Source organism: Mus caroli, unplaced genomic scaffold, assembly GCF_978045245.1.
Source record: "Mus caroli unplaced genomic scaffold, Mus_caroli_1 scaffold_1, whole genome shotgun sequence".
NCBI lineage: Eukaryota > Metazoa > Chordata > Mammalia > Rodentia > Muridae > Mus > Mus caroli.
In genome coordinates, this window is record NW_028227256.1 from 150,008,817 (window position 1) to 150,026,991 (window position 18,175).

Sequence of the window (18,175 nt, forward strand, 5' to 3'; positions counted from 1 at the left end):
TTGAATTTCAAACGACTACTTTTCATGCCACATTCTTTTATTTTTTTTTCCTTCTGCCACTTAAAAATGTGAAAACAGGGGACAGGCCACATATGGCCTACAGACTAATCTGACAACCACCAGGGGAAGAGGAAAGGCTGGAAGCCACTGGGCCAGTACTCACGGCCCTAGAATCAGTGTGCCTTTCTTTGTACATCAGCCAATGTTTTGAAAGCTGCATCCTGGGCCTCACCCACCCCAGAGGCATCACTGGCCTCCAAACACCCAGGCTAACAGGACCCCAGGCCTTCACTCATGTTCCTGTCTTACTCTGTCTGGAATGTTCTCCAGCTCTTCTAGTGAAATCTTCCTCCACAGCCCAGCCTACTTGGTAGTAGCTGTCAATCTTCCCCATGCCCCACCACTTCCTGGCCAGTGATCTGTTCCTGCCCACAGGTCCACAGCACTTTGCTCTCCTATTTCATCTCCCATGAGATCTCTTTTCTCCTCTTCCTCCATCCCTCCCCATCTCCACTCCTCTCTCCCTGAAGGCTCACACCATGGACTCTGGGACAATGATAGGGGCAGTGATGAGGAAGAGCATGGCTACCATTCTAATAGGGCTTTCCAGAATATGACTTCACACTTTAAGGCAAGCATTTTACAAATAGGCGTCCTGCAGACGGGGAGGAATAAAAGACTCCTTCTAGGCTTCAATAGTAAGTGATAGGGCCAGACCTAAAACCCACCCTCTAGTTCTGCAATCAGCTTCCCTCTGAAAAGCAAGGACCAGAACCCTACAGCAGCCACTCAAGAGCTGTCTACCAGATGACCCGGCAAGGTACATGCCTCTTGCAAGGACCACCGTACCCCCGACAGGTGACAGACAGGTCAGCCTACCTTTCCTCCTCTGACAGAAGCTGCTGCCTCTGGAACCACTGGATAAACTTCTGGTCTGGGCTCATGCAGTAGCTGTTGCAAGCAGACTGTAGGAGCTTTATCTGGGCAATCACTTCAAATTCCTAAAGTAGACAGAAAACCAGGAGACTGAATAATATGATGAAATAAATACAAGTCTTTTCTACATGGAACTGTAACTCTCGAAGGGTAACGTACGGAGAAAGCCATTGAGGAAGACTCTGCAATCTGGCTGCCTTAGAGAGTAAATGAATACATCTTACAAGTTCTAACTCAGGGGTGGGGGTGGGCTATAGTTCAGTGGCGGAGTGCATGCCTGGTGCATACACAATGCCTGGTTTCAATCTCCAGCACAAGCAAAAGTAAATTTTAAAATACACATATGCATCACTTTAACTCCTGAAGTCCTTGTATGCCTCGTTTCTCAAAAGTTTCTTGAAAAAGAGACTCATATGGATAAAATAAGCCATCCAAAGAAGCCAGCTAGTCACCAACTCAACGCATAATGGCACCTTCCTTCCTGTTTTCATTCTTGGGATTTTGGATTTTTTTTTCTTTTAAATATAAGATCATGAAATATGTAAAAAACAAAACAAAATGAAACAAAAAAAACCCACCTTTTTTACTTCTATTTCTTATTTTTAAAAGAAGAAAAATGATTCAAGAAGCTCACAGCTCCCAAAGTAGCTTCTCCAATTCTTCCCCCTCAATAAATCTACACCAGTGGGGCTGACTGACAGGCTACGCGGTCCAGGGTCTCAGAAAGCTGAGTGTTTAGGTTTTCCAAATTCTTGGATTTTCACTACTCCAGTCAATCATCTAACTACACCTTCTGAGCTCCCAGAGAAGCACGTATGTATAATTATGCCCCACATCACTTAGATCTATTCACATGCTTCAAGGTCCCTTCTTAATGTCAGCAGTCAGCACAAACTGTAGCTTTAGGCTTCAGATTTTTAACTTCATAAATGTTTAGCTTCTTATTATTAAAGGGAAAGAAGGTAGCATCCAGGCTCATGCTGAAGTTAAAGGAGCATGCATGGCGCACTGTGGAGGCATAACAGGACAGGACAGAAGCAACTAAGAGTTGGCAGAGTCATTGGGCCTTAGTCTTCCAATCAGTGGTCTCAACCCTTGGTCCAGTGCTATGGTTGAATATTTACCACCATGCCACAGGAAGTTCAGTGGACGAGGGACAGAAAGCTCCGGCTGGTTCATGTTGGTATCTTGTTGCTTTGGAGCCCAGCCCAGCTAGTGTCTGTGCACTGTGTTCACATAGTGCTCTTTGTCCCTGTATGGTTCTCTAGCCTCACAAGCTGAGGCTAGCCTCAGCCTCCTGTTTGCTTCTCTAAGAAAGGCCTCTGCTTTGAGCTTGTATAGATAAGTTATGGCTGCTTGTTCATCTGCCTATCTCCCTCCTGAATTATAGACTTCCAGGGCAAGGCTCTGGCTTTCCACTGCTTAAGTTCCTAAACTCCCTGGTTGGTACACAACCATACAAGAAGTGCAGGTAGCGTGGGTGGATGAACAGAAGAGTAAATGACAGGGAGGCCCTACAGGGAGTTACCACACTCGCTCATTTTCCTTCCAAACACCAAATGCCTAGCTCATGTCCATGTGACACAAAATTACAGCAAAATGTACACTTCAAAAAAGAAAACACAGTGCAGGGGGCTGGGGAGGTGGCTCAGCGGTTAAGGGCACTGACTGCTCTCCCAGAGGTCCTGAGTTCAATTCCCAGCAACCACATGGTGGCTCACAACCATCTGTAACAGGATCCAATGCCCTCATCTGGTGTGTCTGAAGACAGCTACAGTGTATTCAGATACATTAAATAAATAATTAAATCTTTAAAAAAACATAATGCAGAACTACTTGAAAGATCAATCTTTTGATATAGAACACCCTTCCAAGACTGACAGGAAAGATGATAAAAGATAATCACCTACTTCTAATAAGGACACCATATCCTCTCCTCTCCCAGACACACCCACAGGAGCAGTCGTCTTTGTTAATGTCATTCACTTTTATAAACTTAAGTAAACTCGTTTGCTTTTTTTTTAATTTAAGCACTGACACATGTACACACACAAGGTATATACAACATATTTTGGAATATGTATTTGCTATGAAATGACTAAAATAAGCTAACTAATGTGTTAGTTGTTTCACATACTTCTTTGTAGAAGAATATCCCACATATATTCTCAGCAATGATTTTCATATGTTTATATATGAATGTTATAGTTCATACACTGTTACTAACTATAGAGTAAACCTGTATTTCTAAACGTAGCTGTGAAGATGATGATGGTAGGAAAGAAATCTCTCAATATCTCTCTGTCTCTGTATCAGGGATCAAATACAAGACCTTATGCGTGCTGACCATGTGCCCTACCACTGAGGTATGCCACCAGCTCTATGCTACCTTTTCTTTATTAATGAGATTTGCAGCAGGACAAAATGTGAACTCCAGTTCACTGCCACCTTAATGTGGAGCAGTCCTTAATCTCTTCCATCCTCACCTTTAACTGAAGATGTGGAAAAAGAGCTTGCAGGGCTCCTGTGGAGTAATGTGTAGGAGCATGCCAACATAATGGTATATGTAAAAATGTTCAGCGAGTATTATTTTTCTGTGTCTCCAAAAACAAACAAAAAGAACACAATCTCTTTCCACTTCTTTCAGTGTTTCATGTCCAGGTGAAATTAAACGGCAAAGCGCAGGTGAAGGCGGTACTTACCCTTCTTCTTTTCTCGAAGTTGATCAGTCCACCCTGAAAGAAATGTTTGGAAAAACATAAGCCACTGAACTGCAGAGCCCTGTGCTGACTGGGGTCACAGTGAATAGGTTAGAGAGATGAGAAAGTTGTAACTATTAATGATTTTATAAACGTGGCAACAACGTAGCAAGGCAACCACCCTTGTCCTGGAGGAAATGTCCCAAATGTTCCTTTACTTATGATGGAGCATTTCCTAAAATGTCTGAAACCAACTACAATAGCAGTGATGGAGGCGTGAGTCAGAATCCAGACACATCTGCCCAGCTAGTGAGGAGCAAGCAATCCACTCCCTCGTCCCCTGGGCCAGACAACAAAAACAGATGGCACGAACTCGTGCTGGAAACCAAACTGTCAAGGATTTATCATAAGGGAAGTCACTTCTCCACAGCCTCGTGGAAACAAAGTTTCAATTCTTCATCACCACTGCCCCTTCCTCAGGAGAGTAAATGTAATTCCTCAGCATTCACTTACTCTGTACCTTCTCAACCCTGATGGGTAGTTCCTGAGGCAGAGGATGCTAAGAGACAGAGCCTGGGAAATGCAAATGAGTGGGCGTGGTCTATACCACTTAAAGAATCCTTGGGAGCAGTAATTCAGGTTCCCTTTGTAGCTACAGCACCCAGGCTGCAGGTTTCACAGGAGAACAGGGGATGGGGACAGATGCAGGCTGCTTTGTTTTGTAGCCTGTTGTGTTTTTTTTTTTTTTTCTGTAATTTATGTTTGTTTACCATTGCTAGGAACCGAATCAGGTAGAAGTTGAGCCCTACAAATTACCTTCGAATCTCCTCCCAAATATCAAATCTTTTCCTATTTGCCTATCTGATCCATCTGATCGTTGAGTGGATTTTTCCTCTTCCTTCATTGCAGAAGGAAGACAGGACGTGGATCCAAGCATATCCTCCTGAACAGGCAGCAGTGACACAGGCATTACAGAGAGGCAGGCCGGGGACCTACTTGAAAATCCATTAACCTATCTCATCTGTAGCATCCAGGCAGAATCCATCTGTGGTGCCGATGCTCAGACCCCAAGCCCTCAAAAGGCAGCGCAGTCATGTCTGTCCATGTGGAGCAGGCCGTGCTCTATCAGCTAACGTCCCTCATTTTTCACTGCATTCCTGCCCACACTGCTACCGTTCCCAGCCATGGCTGCTGCTGTGATGAGCAGTGCTCTCTTTCAATGGGCTCTGCGCCATCTCTGGAGTCTTCTGGTGTTTGCTTTGGTTTGCTGTGTTACCACCTAGCCATGTGTATTGTGGGTTCTAAACAGATCCTGAGAGAAACAAACTTCTCTATGCAGCCAAGAAGGCTGCAAGCATGGATGCACCAGCTGCAGAGAACCCACCTCAATGTAGTCCTGCAGGGCAGTGTCCAGCATGGTCAGGTCAGTCAGGAAGGTGCCCAGGTAAGGCACGGTACCCTGCATCACACCCTGAAGAGGAAGCAGAGAAGTGCCTTTACTGTCACTGAAATGTTAAAGGCGTCACAACCCATGCACCTGGATGAGACTAATTTGGACTTGCTAGTGTCTCTTGAAGGACTGAAATTGTTTTAAAGCCTTCACAAACAGGACAGAAACTACACAACCTAATGTCTAACTTTCATTCAGGAAAAGCAAGCCTCCAACCAGGAGATCACACATGTATGCAGAGTGTTCACAGTGGCATCTACCGTGCTTAGGCTCTGGTCAGTACAGGATGCTCTCTTCAGTGTGTGTTGACCCACCTAGCTGTTTGGGATGCCCGGGATAGCCACAGCCTCAGCATCATCACTCAGAAGAGAGCACTATTTCCTGATGAATGAAGGAGTGCGGACTGTCAAGAGTGTGGGGCATCACTCGGAGTGACTGACCATCAGAAAGACAGAGAGAATAGTGACTTTAGACAGGTTAATCTGGCAATCTTCATTCACCATGTTACTGGTAGGTGATCTCATCACCATCAGTGTGACAGCAAATGACACCACACAACTGACACACACTGACACCACAGAACTCCTTCAGAGAATGTGAGACGAGAGTACTTCATCTCTGTGAAATTCTTTCCAAACAGGTGTGACCTCTGTTTAATCACTAGACAAACAAACACAAACCCAGACTGTAGGACGCTCTACAGGACAACAAGGTGACTTGATGACTCTGGAGGTCATGACAAACAAGACTCTGAAGCTGTTATGGACCAAAAGTGATTAGAACATCATGATAGCTAAGTACCGTTGGTACACTGGACTTGAGTCCTAGAACATACAGGTGGACTCCATGTGAAATCTAGATTTTAACTGGCAGGATTCTGTCTGTGTGCATTTCTTAGGATTCTCTGTTATACTACCACTTTAGACGATATTAAAAGTGGGAAGAAATGAGTGGATTTTCTAACCCTCATCTCACCAAATCTCCTTTGAGTCTCCGTTCCCCACAAGACCACTGATGCATAAGCATTCTTCAGGGAAAATAAATGGGGGGTGGGGGTGGATGGAGTGGCACACAGACACCTTCTCATATATGCAGGTACTTAGGGAAACTGGCAGGAATACACAAAATCTGAACCAGGGCAAGACCAGGCCTCTTGGCACAAGGTGAGCCGTGTCCTCAGCCAGCTTACACCACACAGGACTTTGCCCTTCAGAAGCTCACTGTCAGCTGCAGTTCAGTTTGTCCTTTCTGTTGTGTGTGCAAGGTCTTATCCTGAACTAAAATAATCCCTACCACTCCCTCGGCAGCAGCTATTTTTAACTGCCTTTCAACAACCAAAAAGTTTGAAACACTTTGAGTTAGACCAGCTTTAGGTTACAGGAGAATTCTAGCTCCCCAAAACTTTGCTATGTTATATCTATCCACAAGGAAAGTTCTCTCCGCGCAAGGAAGAAAATATTCATTTGTCTAGACTCTAATGTGCTCTTCTGTCCCCACACCCTATGCCAAAAGTTGGGGACTTAAGGACAGAGGCAAAGACCATAATAACTATCCTGTGCTTTCAGAAAGGACGCATGGTACTCTCTGAGACGTGAACAACATGATCCGGTTAGGACCCAGAACAGCAAGGAGACTGGGCAGTGATCAGAGAGCCTGGAAGCAAAGGGAATGATGTTCTCTGATACAAAGACCACATCTTCCCAGCAGGAGACAATGCATTTCCTTGGCCATTACATCCCAAAAGCTGATGGAGACACAAGGCCTAGGAGGCTTCTTACCAAAGTGGCAGCAGCAAGCAAGTGATAGCGGGTGGCAATGTCAGGAGGATGGAGGTACCCCACTGCACACTTCCCTCTATCACATCTGGTGTGCGTGCGCATGCTCGTGCACATGAAAATGTCTGTGGAATGTGTAAATTTTGGTATTCATTTTTCCCTGGATCTAACACTTTTGCTAAAGACCTCCCAGGTTAAGAACAAATTAGGCACAGGATGGAAGAGTCTTCTGACAAGTGTGGGCATCCTGCAGTAGGAATATGCTGACGCCTGCCATGTGCCAGCCGCCTCTCTCCTGCTGGCTCTCAGACAATGGGCAGACATACCATATCCTTCTGCAGCTGCAGGCGCCTCTGGGTGCGCTTCTGGTTTTCTTTCACACTGCTGTCCAGGTTTGCAAATTTTGAGGTTCCTTCCTAAGAAACAGGGCACAGAGGAAGGTCATGGAGGATGCCAGTCTAGAGAGAAGGGAAGGGTTATCTGGGTTCTCTGATACAATCTCTTCCTGTGTCCCAAGATGCCATGCCTGTAGGCCCTCGGGCTGTTAAGGCTGTGCTCTGGGGCCTTGCTGCAGACGAGTCTCTGCGTGTGGTGGTCAGGGATTATCCTAGCCCCCCACACCGCCCCAACTCTGTAAAAGCAGAGTCCCTAATTTGACTAGAAAATCAACCATCACCATAAGGTCAGCAACTCCCAAAATGGAAGATGTTTTTTTTTTTTGTACATCTCGAGTTTCACACAAAGTAATGTTATATCTTAAAAATGAAGCTTTCCTCCTGCACATTTTATGACTTGTTATCGTGGCCTGGAATGAGTGTGCCAGCATTCTGTGAAGGAAAGGCACTGTGTGGCGCTACTTAGCTAAATGAAATCTTTACACAGCAAGATCTTGAGGAAGTCCAGGGTCGGAGTACATCTTGATTAGTGAAAGGTGAGCCATTTGTGGGTTTCCCTTTGTCCTCCTTAGATGCCTCTCTAGTTTGGAACTCTAACAAGTTTACCCTTCTTCTTAAGGCCTGAGGACAGAGGGCCACCCATGCTCCCTGCCTGCTGCCTGGAACAAGAGCCCAAGCTTCAACGTAACAACTAATCATGGGTTTGCTGACTGAACATAAAATGTTTCAGTTTTGTGGTTTCAGGGTCTTGTTTAGTTCTCATTTTCCAGGAACTGCTTGAATGGATAGCAATTTCACAATTCAGTGTAGCCTCTATGTTATTTTTTCCTTAGTCAGTTTCTCCAGGGTTTATCACATGACCTTAGCATGTGACCTTACATCACCATACAATTACAAAAGGAATCCTTCTGAGTGTCAGGGCCTGACATAATGATGGCAGGGCAGAAATGCATTCTGTCGGTAACCAGCCGGGATCCTGGCTGTGCATGCCACTGGGGACAGAGTCCATCTCAGAAGTCTCTACCACAGATGATAAGAGAGAGCTATCATCTAGTGACATTCCACACAGTTTTCTTGGGGACACATGACAGGAATCTAGTATGTGCCACTCTCCAAACCAGGTAGCTGCAAGAGCTCCCAGATCCTCAGGATTTAGTTTGGAGTGAAAACTCAACTCTGCCTGACACGAAGACAAGCACCCACATCTTCCTAATGTATACTTCTTCTAGAAGCGCAATTATGGGGAGAGGGAACGTGCTAGAAACTATTTTGGATTTATCTAAAAGAACTCTTCCTCCTCTTCTTCCTCCTCCTCTTCATCTTCTCCTTCTTTCTTTTTTTACGGAGTTAAGCTCTAGCTAGCCTACAACTTGCTATGTAGACCAGGCTACACAGAGAGTCACACGCCTCTGCCTCCCAAGTCCTGGGACTAAAGGTGGTGTCCACCATGCTAGGCTTATCTAAAACTCTTAGTAGGACTTCTAAAAAGTTAAAATCTAAGAATCATAAAGCAACACAGGGACCTTAAGGCTCACTCTGTCCTATGAGCAGGGGAGTGAAAGACCGGAGACAAGGAGCAAGATTTGCTGGTTTCATGATTGTAGTGTCAGGAGAATGAGATTCCATCCCTGGCTGCAGGACTCACACAAAATTGACAGGTCAGCCATGCACAGTGCATCCCTGTAATCTCAGCACTTAGGAGGTCAAGGCAGGGAGAATCATGAGTTCCAGACCAGCCTGGGAAACACCATGAAGTCAAGGTTACCCACACAGTAAAATGCTGTCCAAAGACAAGGGAAAGGACAAAGAAAGAAGAGGTGACTGCTCGCTGCTAGCTCTTCCCAGTGGAATGTCAGCTGGGAATCCAGTCACTTGTCATTTCCAAAATTCGCATTTATTTCCTCTGCTGGCCTGAAACTCTTCACATTGCCACCCCACCCCAGCATCCCTGAGCTGTCCCAAGCTTCCGTTGTTCCTTCCTCCTTTGCTGCTCACACTCCTGGCTACTTTTCCTGCTTCCTCTTCCTGCTTCCCAAGTCATCTTGTTTTCCCACAGACTTATCTCTGGAAGTGACTTCAATCATCTCCCCGTGCTTCCTCCAACCTCTCACATGGACCTGTTCCTCCTGCACTCCAACCTCCAGCCTTCTCTCTAGGCAGCTTTCTCCCCTTGTCTCGCTTTTCCTTCATCTCTGGTTTTGCAGAATCCAGCTGCCTTCTGTTGTTCCTGTGCCTCGGAGACTTATACTAGGTCTCAGATGACTGTCTGCTGGGTGCTGGCTCCATTTGAAGACATGATGGTTAAGTTGCAGCTCAGAAGCTACTGGAAAGTTATGTTTGGATGGGTCCTCACAGTGTGAATGGCATCTTGCTCCCACCGTGATATTAACATGCTGTCCAGCTTCACTGACTATTCATTTCCACCAGAGTCAGACTCTTGCGGGTGTTTAGACATTGTTTATATTATTGCAACCAGGGATAATTGTCATCTAGCAAGGGGTACAAGAACCAAGATTTGGTGGTATTCTGCTTTCCTAGTGTTTTGAAATCTATAGATTCAATGATTTGTAATTATTCCAAGTTTCAGAAATCATAAAGTTATAATAAAGTTAAGACAGACTTTGAAGAGAAATTTTTTTAAAAATCTCTCTCAACAGTTAGAAGGAAAACCACAAATGTTTGCTAATTATTCTGTTGTCTGGGCCATGGTATTAGAGAAGTGGCATATTCTATTCACCCACAGGTAGAAGACAGGTCACTTTAAACCAAGGTTGCTCAACTATAAATCAGTCTAGGAGTAACACACTAGAAACAGGGCCCAGTAGTTTTTCTTAGTGCTTACTTTGAGAACTTAAGTACCTTGATCTCATTATTTACAACTGTGCTGAAAACTTCCACCCAGAACTATACAGTTCACATGAATAACGATCAACAGAGATGATGGGAAAGGGATCTGCATATATACAGAGAGCGCCTGAAGCATTCCACCAACACTCATGACAGTGTGCAGGCCACCTCAGCTCATCGCCAAGGTTTTCACTTCGTTGGGATATTTGAGCCTTATATGACATTTAACTTAGAGCACTGAGGTGGATGTCTCCATTTGAGAAAGGTTTATGGGATCTTTAATGTCTACATATAGCCTTGCCTCTAAGGTTTCAGCCAGAAGACTGTCACCAGGCAATGAGCTGCATACAATCCAATTTATCTGCCTTTGGAAGGATGATTCAGGGCTATTGGGATTTCAGTGTGTGGCTCCAGTTAGTCTAGCTCTGTGTTGCAGACTGGGAGGCCACTAAGCCATGTCCTTCCAGCCAGATGGGTTTCCATTTAAAGTCTACAAATCCAGAAAGATGTGAAACAAGGAGTAACATGATCCCAGGAATTGTTTGGTTAGTGTGCAGTTCATCACACATCAGCATAAACTGCCCACTCTATTATCAGCTGCTCCTAGAAGGAACCAGGACAGGAAAAAGACAGAGGTATGTGAATGACAAGCCCCTTAATCCATACAGTTAAACAATGGCTTCTGGATGTATAGATCATCATGCAAGGCACTGTAGCAGGCATTGGGACAAGACATGGGCCTTTGAATGTCTCCAAGGTAGAGTCACAATTCAGCTATACTGTATGTCAGGTGTGAATCTTAGGAATGGCAGACATGCTACATCTACCTATGGGCCTTAGCTATCTACACAATAAAGATGACAACTGTAGATGGTAGGAAACTGTGATGATAATAACTGGCCTGTACTAACTGACCAATGACTGTGTGCAAAGTTATTTGTCATTATTGAGTGATCACTATATAGTACTCACAGCCATCAACTATGAGTGAACTCCTACACACACAAGCTGTTCTCAATCTTCATATTTCTAAAGACAAGTTCAATGTTTTATAAACCCTAGACATTCAACACATTTCTAAAGAAGTAGAATGAGTCAGGCTATACCTTTGCCCAGCAGGCTCAGGAGGCCCCACTTATCTGGTGTTCAATAAACATTGCTGACTGAAACAATATTGTGTAATGTGGTACCAAAAAAAGGATGTGGACTTACAGGCTGGCCTCTGTCATTGTAAGAGCTGTGTTGCTAAGAAGGGATGCTCCAAGGCCTCTCGTCCATGCAACTAATAGTACTGAATACCTGCTTGCTAAACACATACACACTGAACCCAGGTTTTGATGGCAGTTATGTGGGTGGGAAGGAGGAAAGGTTGGAGGAGAAAAACTCAGCTGGGCTTTGAATTTTCTCACTCCCAAGTTTCAAAGATTACGTATAAGATAAAACTTCTGCTTCCCTGGAGGCTGGAGGAACTTAAGCAGCTTTCAGGCTCCTCTTCCCGGTGCCAGGCTGCCCACGTCGCTCACCTTCATTAGTAGCTCCCGACTGGTTAGATGGTTGTTGTGATCAGAGAAGATTTCTGAAAGTTCTTCAAACATCAGCATTCTGTCCCTAAGAAGAAAGATGAAGAAAAAATAATCAACACAGGGACAGGAAATCCAACACCTAAGCTTAGCTGTCTTCAGTACTTATTGCCTGGAAAGATTGTTTGGACCTCAGGATTTGGGGAGCTAATGAGTGTCTTCATGTACACAGCTGTACTGGCTAGTTCTGTGTCAACTTGACACAGCTGGAGTTATCACAGAGAAAGGAGCTTCAGTTGAGGAAATGCCTCCATGAGATCCAACTGTAAGGCATTTTCTCAATTAGTGATCAAGGGGGAAATGCACCGTGTGGGTAGGACCATCTCTGGGCTGGTAGTCTTGGGTTCTATAAGAGAGCAGGCTAAGCAAGCCAGGAGAAGCAAGCCAGTAAAGAACATCCCTCCATGGCTTCTGCATCAGCTCCTGCTTCCTGACCTGCTTGAGTTCCAGTCCTGACTTCCTTGGTGATGAACAGCAATGTGGAAGTGTAAGCTGAATAAACCTTTTCCTCCCCAACTGCTTCTTGGTCATGATGTTTGTGCAGGAATAGAAACCCTGACTAAGATAAAAGCCTTTGTAAAAGATGAACATGGTTACCAGAACAATAGGAAGAATTTTTCTAATCATACCTATTTAATTAAAATAAAATGATGATTCCCTTGGGGCATCAAGTTCTAGAGAGATGTTCCCTTAAGTAAGTTTAAAAAACATTTATCCTAGTAATACACAGAGTCCTGCAGAGGTCACCTTGGCCAGACACCTAAGTGTAGGGAGAAAAATGTCATGGCCAAGAGCTCACCCAAATCTCACTGTTAACTGTTGAGCACTATGGATATAGAACCCAAATGTTTGGCATCCTGGGTCATTTCAGAGTCAGAGTGGCCCCATCGTGGTTCTACAGCCATGGCGGATGGGTTCAAACCTCACTTCACTACTTCATTAGCAATCCTAGACAAGTCGCTTAACTTTCTGGCTTCAATTTTCTCCTCTGTACCCAGGAAGCCTACTGCAAGGTGGCACAGTAAAGCGCCTGTGGGGTCAGGCCCCTCCCTATGCACTGCCCGTCAGGAGCACACTTCTTGTCTGTCTGTCCACACCTCTCCACAGTCGCTGAACGGATGATGATTCTGAACGCCACAGATGATTAGCAATCAAATCTCCATGTGTGTAAAAGCTTCATTATCATAAAATATCATAAAAGGCCATTTATTAAGACTTACTTGCATTTTAATGAGTATGATGTTATTTGTATAACAAAACCAAGAAAAGTATTTCTTTTGGAGAAAATAATTATACAAGTATTTCAATAGAAAGAAGTAAGAAGTTAGCCTCCGTCTGCTGAAAGCTGGAAATGTAGAAGATTGCGGTGATGAGAGTGGTAAGTAAGATACCTAGACTCTGCTCCCCCTAAATTTAGCGGCAGAGAGCACATAAGCCTGATGTGCAAAGGGAGGGCCTGTGATGCTCTATAGCATCCTTCCTAACATGTAAACTAACCCAGCAGCAAATCACACACGGCCAACAGAATTGAGTTTTGAGAATTGTTTTGTTCTTTTGTTTTTGAAAAGTTGTTTTAAAGACGGCTAGAAGAATGGATCTTCTCTTTGGCAACCCAAGAAACTAAAACACGCATATTGTGAACTAGTATTTTAAAGATTTATTTTAGTTACTTTTCATTATGTGTTTACGTGTGTCTGTGTATGTGAGGTGTATTAGTTGGATGCTCTCAGAGATCCAGAGATAAGAAACATCTGCTCTTCTGGAATCACATGAATGGAATGTGGTGCTGGGAACTGAACTCAGGTCCTCTATGAGAACCAGCTCTTATAATGCCAGAGGCCGGCCTGCACGTGCACAGCCTTTCAGTCAGCAGCGTCTAATGAGCATCAGCTAAGGGGTGGCTCCTGATTGGCTCCTGAACAAAGGACTGGCCTGGGACGTGGGGCGCTCTTAATCCTTCAGCCATCCCTGCAGCCCCCATGTGTGCTAGCTTTTGAAGTTGCAGTTTAAGACTCAGACTTGCTGGAGAAGAAATCCTGGGCCAGAGAGGTGACTTTCTATACTCGTAAACTGTACTTGTCAACCACCAAAAAGGGTCATGACTATTTTTCCCTGAAGTCAGACGAATTTCACCAGTGAAATTTGTCTATTCCTCTGTTTATGAGAAACAGTAATGAGGGGAAGGGAAGGTGGTATCAACAGCCAGCTAATGGCTTGTTAGGACCTACATCTTTCATTCAATGTATGCTCAGAGGAAAATTAATCAACTCATCTCTCTCATACAGAGTAACATGTACTATTGAAAATTGTAAAAAAGGAGAGAGGAAGAGAAACAAGAGCGGGAGCCACAAGACGGTACACTGCATTTGCAAAGCCTGTGCTTGAGCCCTGTAGTTCGTGGGTTGTGGCTTCCATGGCTCTGTAACATGAAGCATATTACGATTTTTTAAAAAATGGGGGGGGTCTCATTATATTCCTGGCTAGCCTAGAATTTCCTACGTAGATCAGGCTGGTCTCCAACTCACAGAGGTCCACCAGCTCTGCTTTCTGCGTGCTAGGGTCACCATCATTTATTTTACCTCCTTCTTTACAAAGAGCATCAAAGAATAACCTAACCAATACAGTGATGTCTCATCTCATCTGGCACCCAGTCTTCAGCATAAACGTACACAACTCTGTCTTGCCAATGTGGGCCTCTTACAGGATTAATAGCAATGGTTTCCATGTTAGAATCACCATGGAAGTATATCTCTGATTATGTCTGTAAAAAAAAAAATCTAGATCTGGTTGAGGTGGAAAACCCCACCTGTGGTGGTTCAAACCAGAATGTCTCCCATAAGCTCCTACACTTGGGTGGTGGGGTCCCTGTTTGCAGAACTGTTGGGAAGGATTGGGAGGTGTGTTAAGCCTTGTTGGAGGAGGTGTGTCACTAGGGCTGGGCGTGGAGGTTTCAAAGCCCATAATAAATCCAGCATCTCTCCCCTGTCTCTCTCTCTCTCCCTTCTTCATCCTATGGATCAAGAGGTAATCTCTTGCCAGGCAGTAGTGGCACATGCCTTTAATCCCAGCACTTGAGAGGCAGAGGCAGGTGGATTTCTGAGTTCAAGGCAAGCCTAGTCTACAAAGTGAGTTCCAGGCCAGCCAAGGCTGCACAGAGAAACTCTGTCTCAAAAAAACAAAGAGAAAAAGAAAGAAAGAAAGAAAGAGAGAGAGAGAGAGAGAGAGAGAGAGAGAGAGAGAGAGAGAGGAAGGAAAGGAAAAGAAAGGAAAGGAGAAGAGAAGGAAAGAAAAGAGAAAAGAGCTGGGCGTGGTAGTGCAGATTTCTGAGTTCGAGGTCAGCCTGGTCTACAAAGTGACTTCCAGGAGAGCCAGAGCTATACAGAGAAACCCTGTCTCGAAAAACCAAAAACCAAAAACCAAAAAAAGTAAAAGAAAAGAGAAAAGAAAAGAGGTAATCTCTTAGCTACTTCTCCTGTGCCAGGCCTGCCTGCCACTATGCTCCCTGCTGTGATGGTCCTGAACTAATCCTCTGAAACTGTAAGCAAGTACCCGACCAAATGTCTTCCTTTATAAATTGCTTTGATCATGGTGTTTCTTCACAGCAATAGGGCAGGAACTAAGACCTGACCCTAAATGTGAGTCATACCATCCCACAGGCTGAGTTCTGAGCTGAACAAAAAGGAAAAACCAAGTTCAGTACCAGCAGGCAATGCTCTCTGCTTTCTGACTGTAGATACAGAGTGATCAGCAACTTCCTGTTCCCACCGCTATGCCTTCTACAGCCCCTAGAATTGGAAACCACAATGGACCCTTCTTCCTTAAGTTGCCTTTCGTCATGGGCTTTATTACAGCAGTAGAGACTCTACCTAAGACACCTAAATTTGAACTAATGTAGGAACAAACTGTCCCTTCCTTTGGGGAATAAACAAGCCTCTGGTCCACATGCAAAGTTCCAGACGTGGGAAGAATACAGTAATGACAGATAAGACCTCTGTGTTGTACATTATTCCAGAGGTTGGACCAAGAAGTATGAAGAACCCTGTCTCGAAAAACCAAAAAAAAGAAGTATGAAGAAAACACAGCACAAAACGTGAATAATCTCAGTTATTAATCACCGTGAAAGGAGCCCCGCCCCTTCCCTCACTAAGACATTTTAATATGCTGCAGCGGAAGTGGACACAGTCTCTTCCTACTAAAGCTCAAAAGCTGAGATCCTAAGGCACATGTCACACGGTGGCGCAGCTCGGGGCATTGGAATGAGGCTGACAAATAACCAGAAGTCACACAAGCTACCCAACCTCATCACTCCACAACCTCATCCCTCAAGATCCTGATAACAAGCACACCTCCACAGCCTCGCAAGCCTGGAGACCATGGCTCTGGCAGACAGAGAAGGAGTGTGGTTTCTGTAACTGCCCACCCTTGAAATTCATTAATGTACTCTTCCTGGAACACACAGAGGGTTTCAAACATGTTTCCCCTGTCACATGATATGCACTCTGATGGTAAGGACCCATTGTACAGACAAAGCAACCCATCACCCGAGCCAGAACAACAGAGCAGGCACTGGGGAACTTACTTCGGGACAGCAGCCCAAGCCTTTTTCAACCGATAGATGGAATTAGACTGCAGTGCGGAAACGATGGCCCTCAAGGAGGAAAAATTCTTCAGGATTCTACATTCCTGTGTGGGGAGTGACGGAGACATAAAAGGCATTTAAATATCAGTATTACAGTGAGTTGCTGGTTTCCTGTGTTAGAGGTATTACAGCTGTTATGAATTCTTACCACTAAATAGGCAGCTGTATAAATACTGGACATCAAAAAGTGGCTCCTTCCTCCCGCCCCAGTCACCAAAACACTTTATAGATTTTGGCACTGTAAGCTTGTTCCCCCCACCCTCCCAATATATTTTTTTGTTGTTGTTACAGTTTTATGGTTTCCAGCTTTCCCAGTAAAAACAACTCGAGTTGGTGAGCATACATGGCTAGGTAGCGAGTGTAACTTTACTCTGCAGAAAGCATGCGCATGCCTTAAGACTCCATGTGGAAGACCACTGTGCCCTTCTGGCCTTCCGAGAGAGCTGGAAGTAGCCGCCCTAAGTTCAGATGGTACAGAGAGCTCCCGGCATGAGAGGTGTATATAACTTGGCAATAAAAATTCACCACAAGTTGAACTTCAGCTTTCATGGTCTTAGCCAAGGGGGGAATATTTTTATACACATTCATTTGGTTTCAAATTGGCTTGTCCCACAATCATAAACATTCAGAAACACCTTGGTACTTCAAGGCTTTCAAAATAACTTGGGCTTTTAAAAATAAGATTCATTTTGGCAGTGTTTTAAAACAAAACAGAGAAAGAACAGGAAAGATTTTGGCTGTCATTTTTCTGGGTAAGAAGAGAGGCTCCTTACTTAAAGGTACCCTACCCTAAGGGGCCAAACTTGTCAGTGGCCCTAGAGGCAAAAATCCCCTACACATAGTAGGGCTAGTAAAACAGGGAAAGGATCCCATTGTTGGCTGGCCTGGGGGTGTGCCCACATCTGGTGAATGTGCTGTCTGTCTAGGTCAGAAGAGATACTTCATAGGTACGCAGGAGTGCCATGTATGGAGGTCTCACAGCTGACTGCAATACAGGGGCACATGTTTGGCTTCATGCTGAGCATATCAGGCAAGAGGTGCCAGGGTAGTTGGGCATAAATGTAACTTGCTTCAAGAATCATTTTTCCTCAGTGGTGTTAATCTGGAACATGAAGTGAAAACAGAATTGTCCAATTTGTCATGACAAAATTTTGCACGCTAACCAAACCTCAAATGTTTTCTTCAGAGTAAATTTCAATGTACTTCATAAAAGTCATGCCCAGTCTTTTAAAATGTCCTGGTGTCCCATTTATTTAAAAAGAAAACAGAGGAGGAGGGAGGTAGAGAGAGAGGGAGGGGGAGAGAGGGAGAGGGGAGAGGAAGGAAGGTAAGATATAAGAAGTGAGGGTGAAAGAGAGAAAAGACAGAAAGGGGGAGGGAGGAAGAAAAGAAGGGAGGGAAGGAAGGAAGGCAATGGCAGAGAAGAATATGAGAAAGGGAGGGAGGGAGAGGGAAAGAGAGACAGCGGGACAGAGTGGGTTGTAGCCCTGCTGCTGTCTGGAAACCTCTCTCTCTGACAGCATGGTTCAACAAAGGTTCAGCATCTCAAAATTATGCTCTAAAAATCAGGAAACTTGTAATAAATAAAGACACCCAGGCCCCAATATATCATGTCCATCGTAATAAACATATGGAACACATTATTCAGTAACAGGCTGGGGCTAAAGGCTTACAGGAACACATGAAGCATCCAGTCCTGTTTCTAGAAAAGGAGGCATATTCCAAAGGATGCAGTGTAAATCCAACACTGCTGCGGAGGCCAGGCCAAGGAGACACACCCATATTAGGTCAGAAATAGTTTCTACATGTAAAATTAATATCATTTTTCAAGCTTTTTTTTTTCAACAGAAATCG

At 44.6% G+C, this 18,175-nt stretch overlaps 1 protein-coding gene across 6 annotated transcripts in view; it reads right to left on the reverse strand.

Moving 5' to 3' along the window:
• The window catches only part of Rgl1 (ral guanine nucleotide dissociation stimulator like 1), a 250,090-nt gene that overhangs the window by 15,934 nt on the left and 215,981 nt on the right, over positions 1-18,175 (reverse strand). For all 6 annotated transcript variants that reach the window (XM_029483257.2, XM_029483250.2, XM_029483251.2 and 3 more), the window contains 6 exons: positions 16,262-16,365; positions 11,626-11,710; positions 7,187-7,276; positions 5,020-5,106; positions 3,639-3,671; positions 880-1,001 (listed from right to left, as the gene is read on the reverse strand). In XM_029483257.2, coding sequence (XP_029339117.1) covers positions 880-1,001; positions 3,639-3,671; positions 5,020-5,106; positions 7,187-7,276; positions 11,626-11,710; positions 16,262-16,365 — 521 coding nt within the window. The remainder of the gene's footprint in view (positions 1-879; positions 1,002-3,638; positions 3,672-5,019; positions 5,107-7,186; positions 7,277-11,625; positions 11,711-16,261; positions 16,366-18,175) is intronic.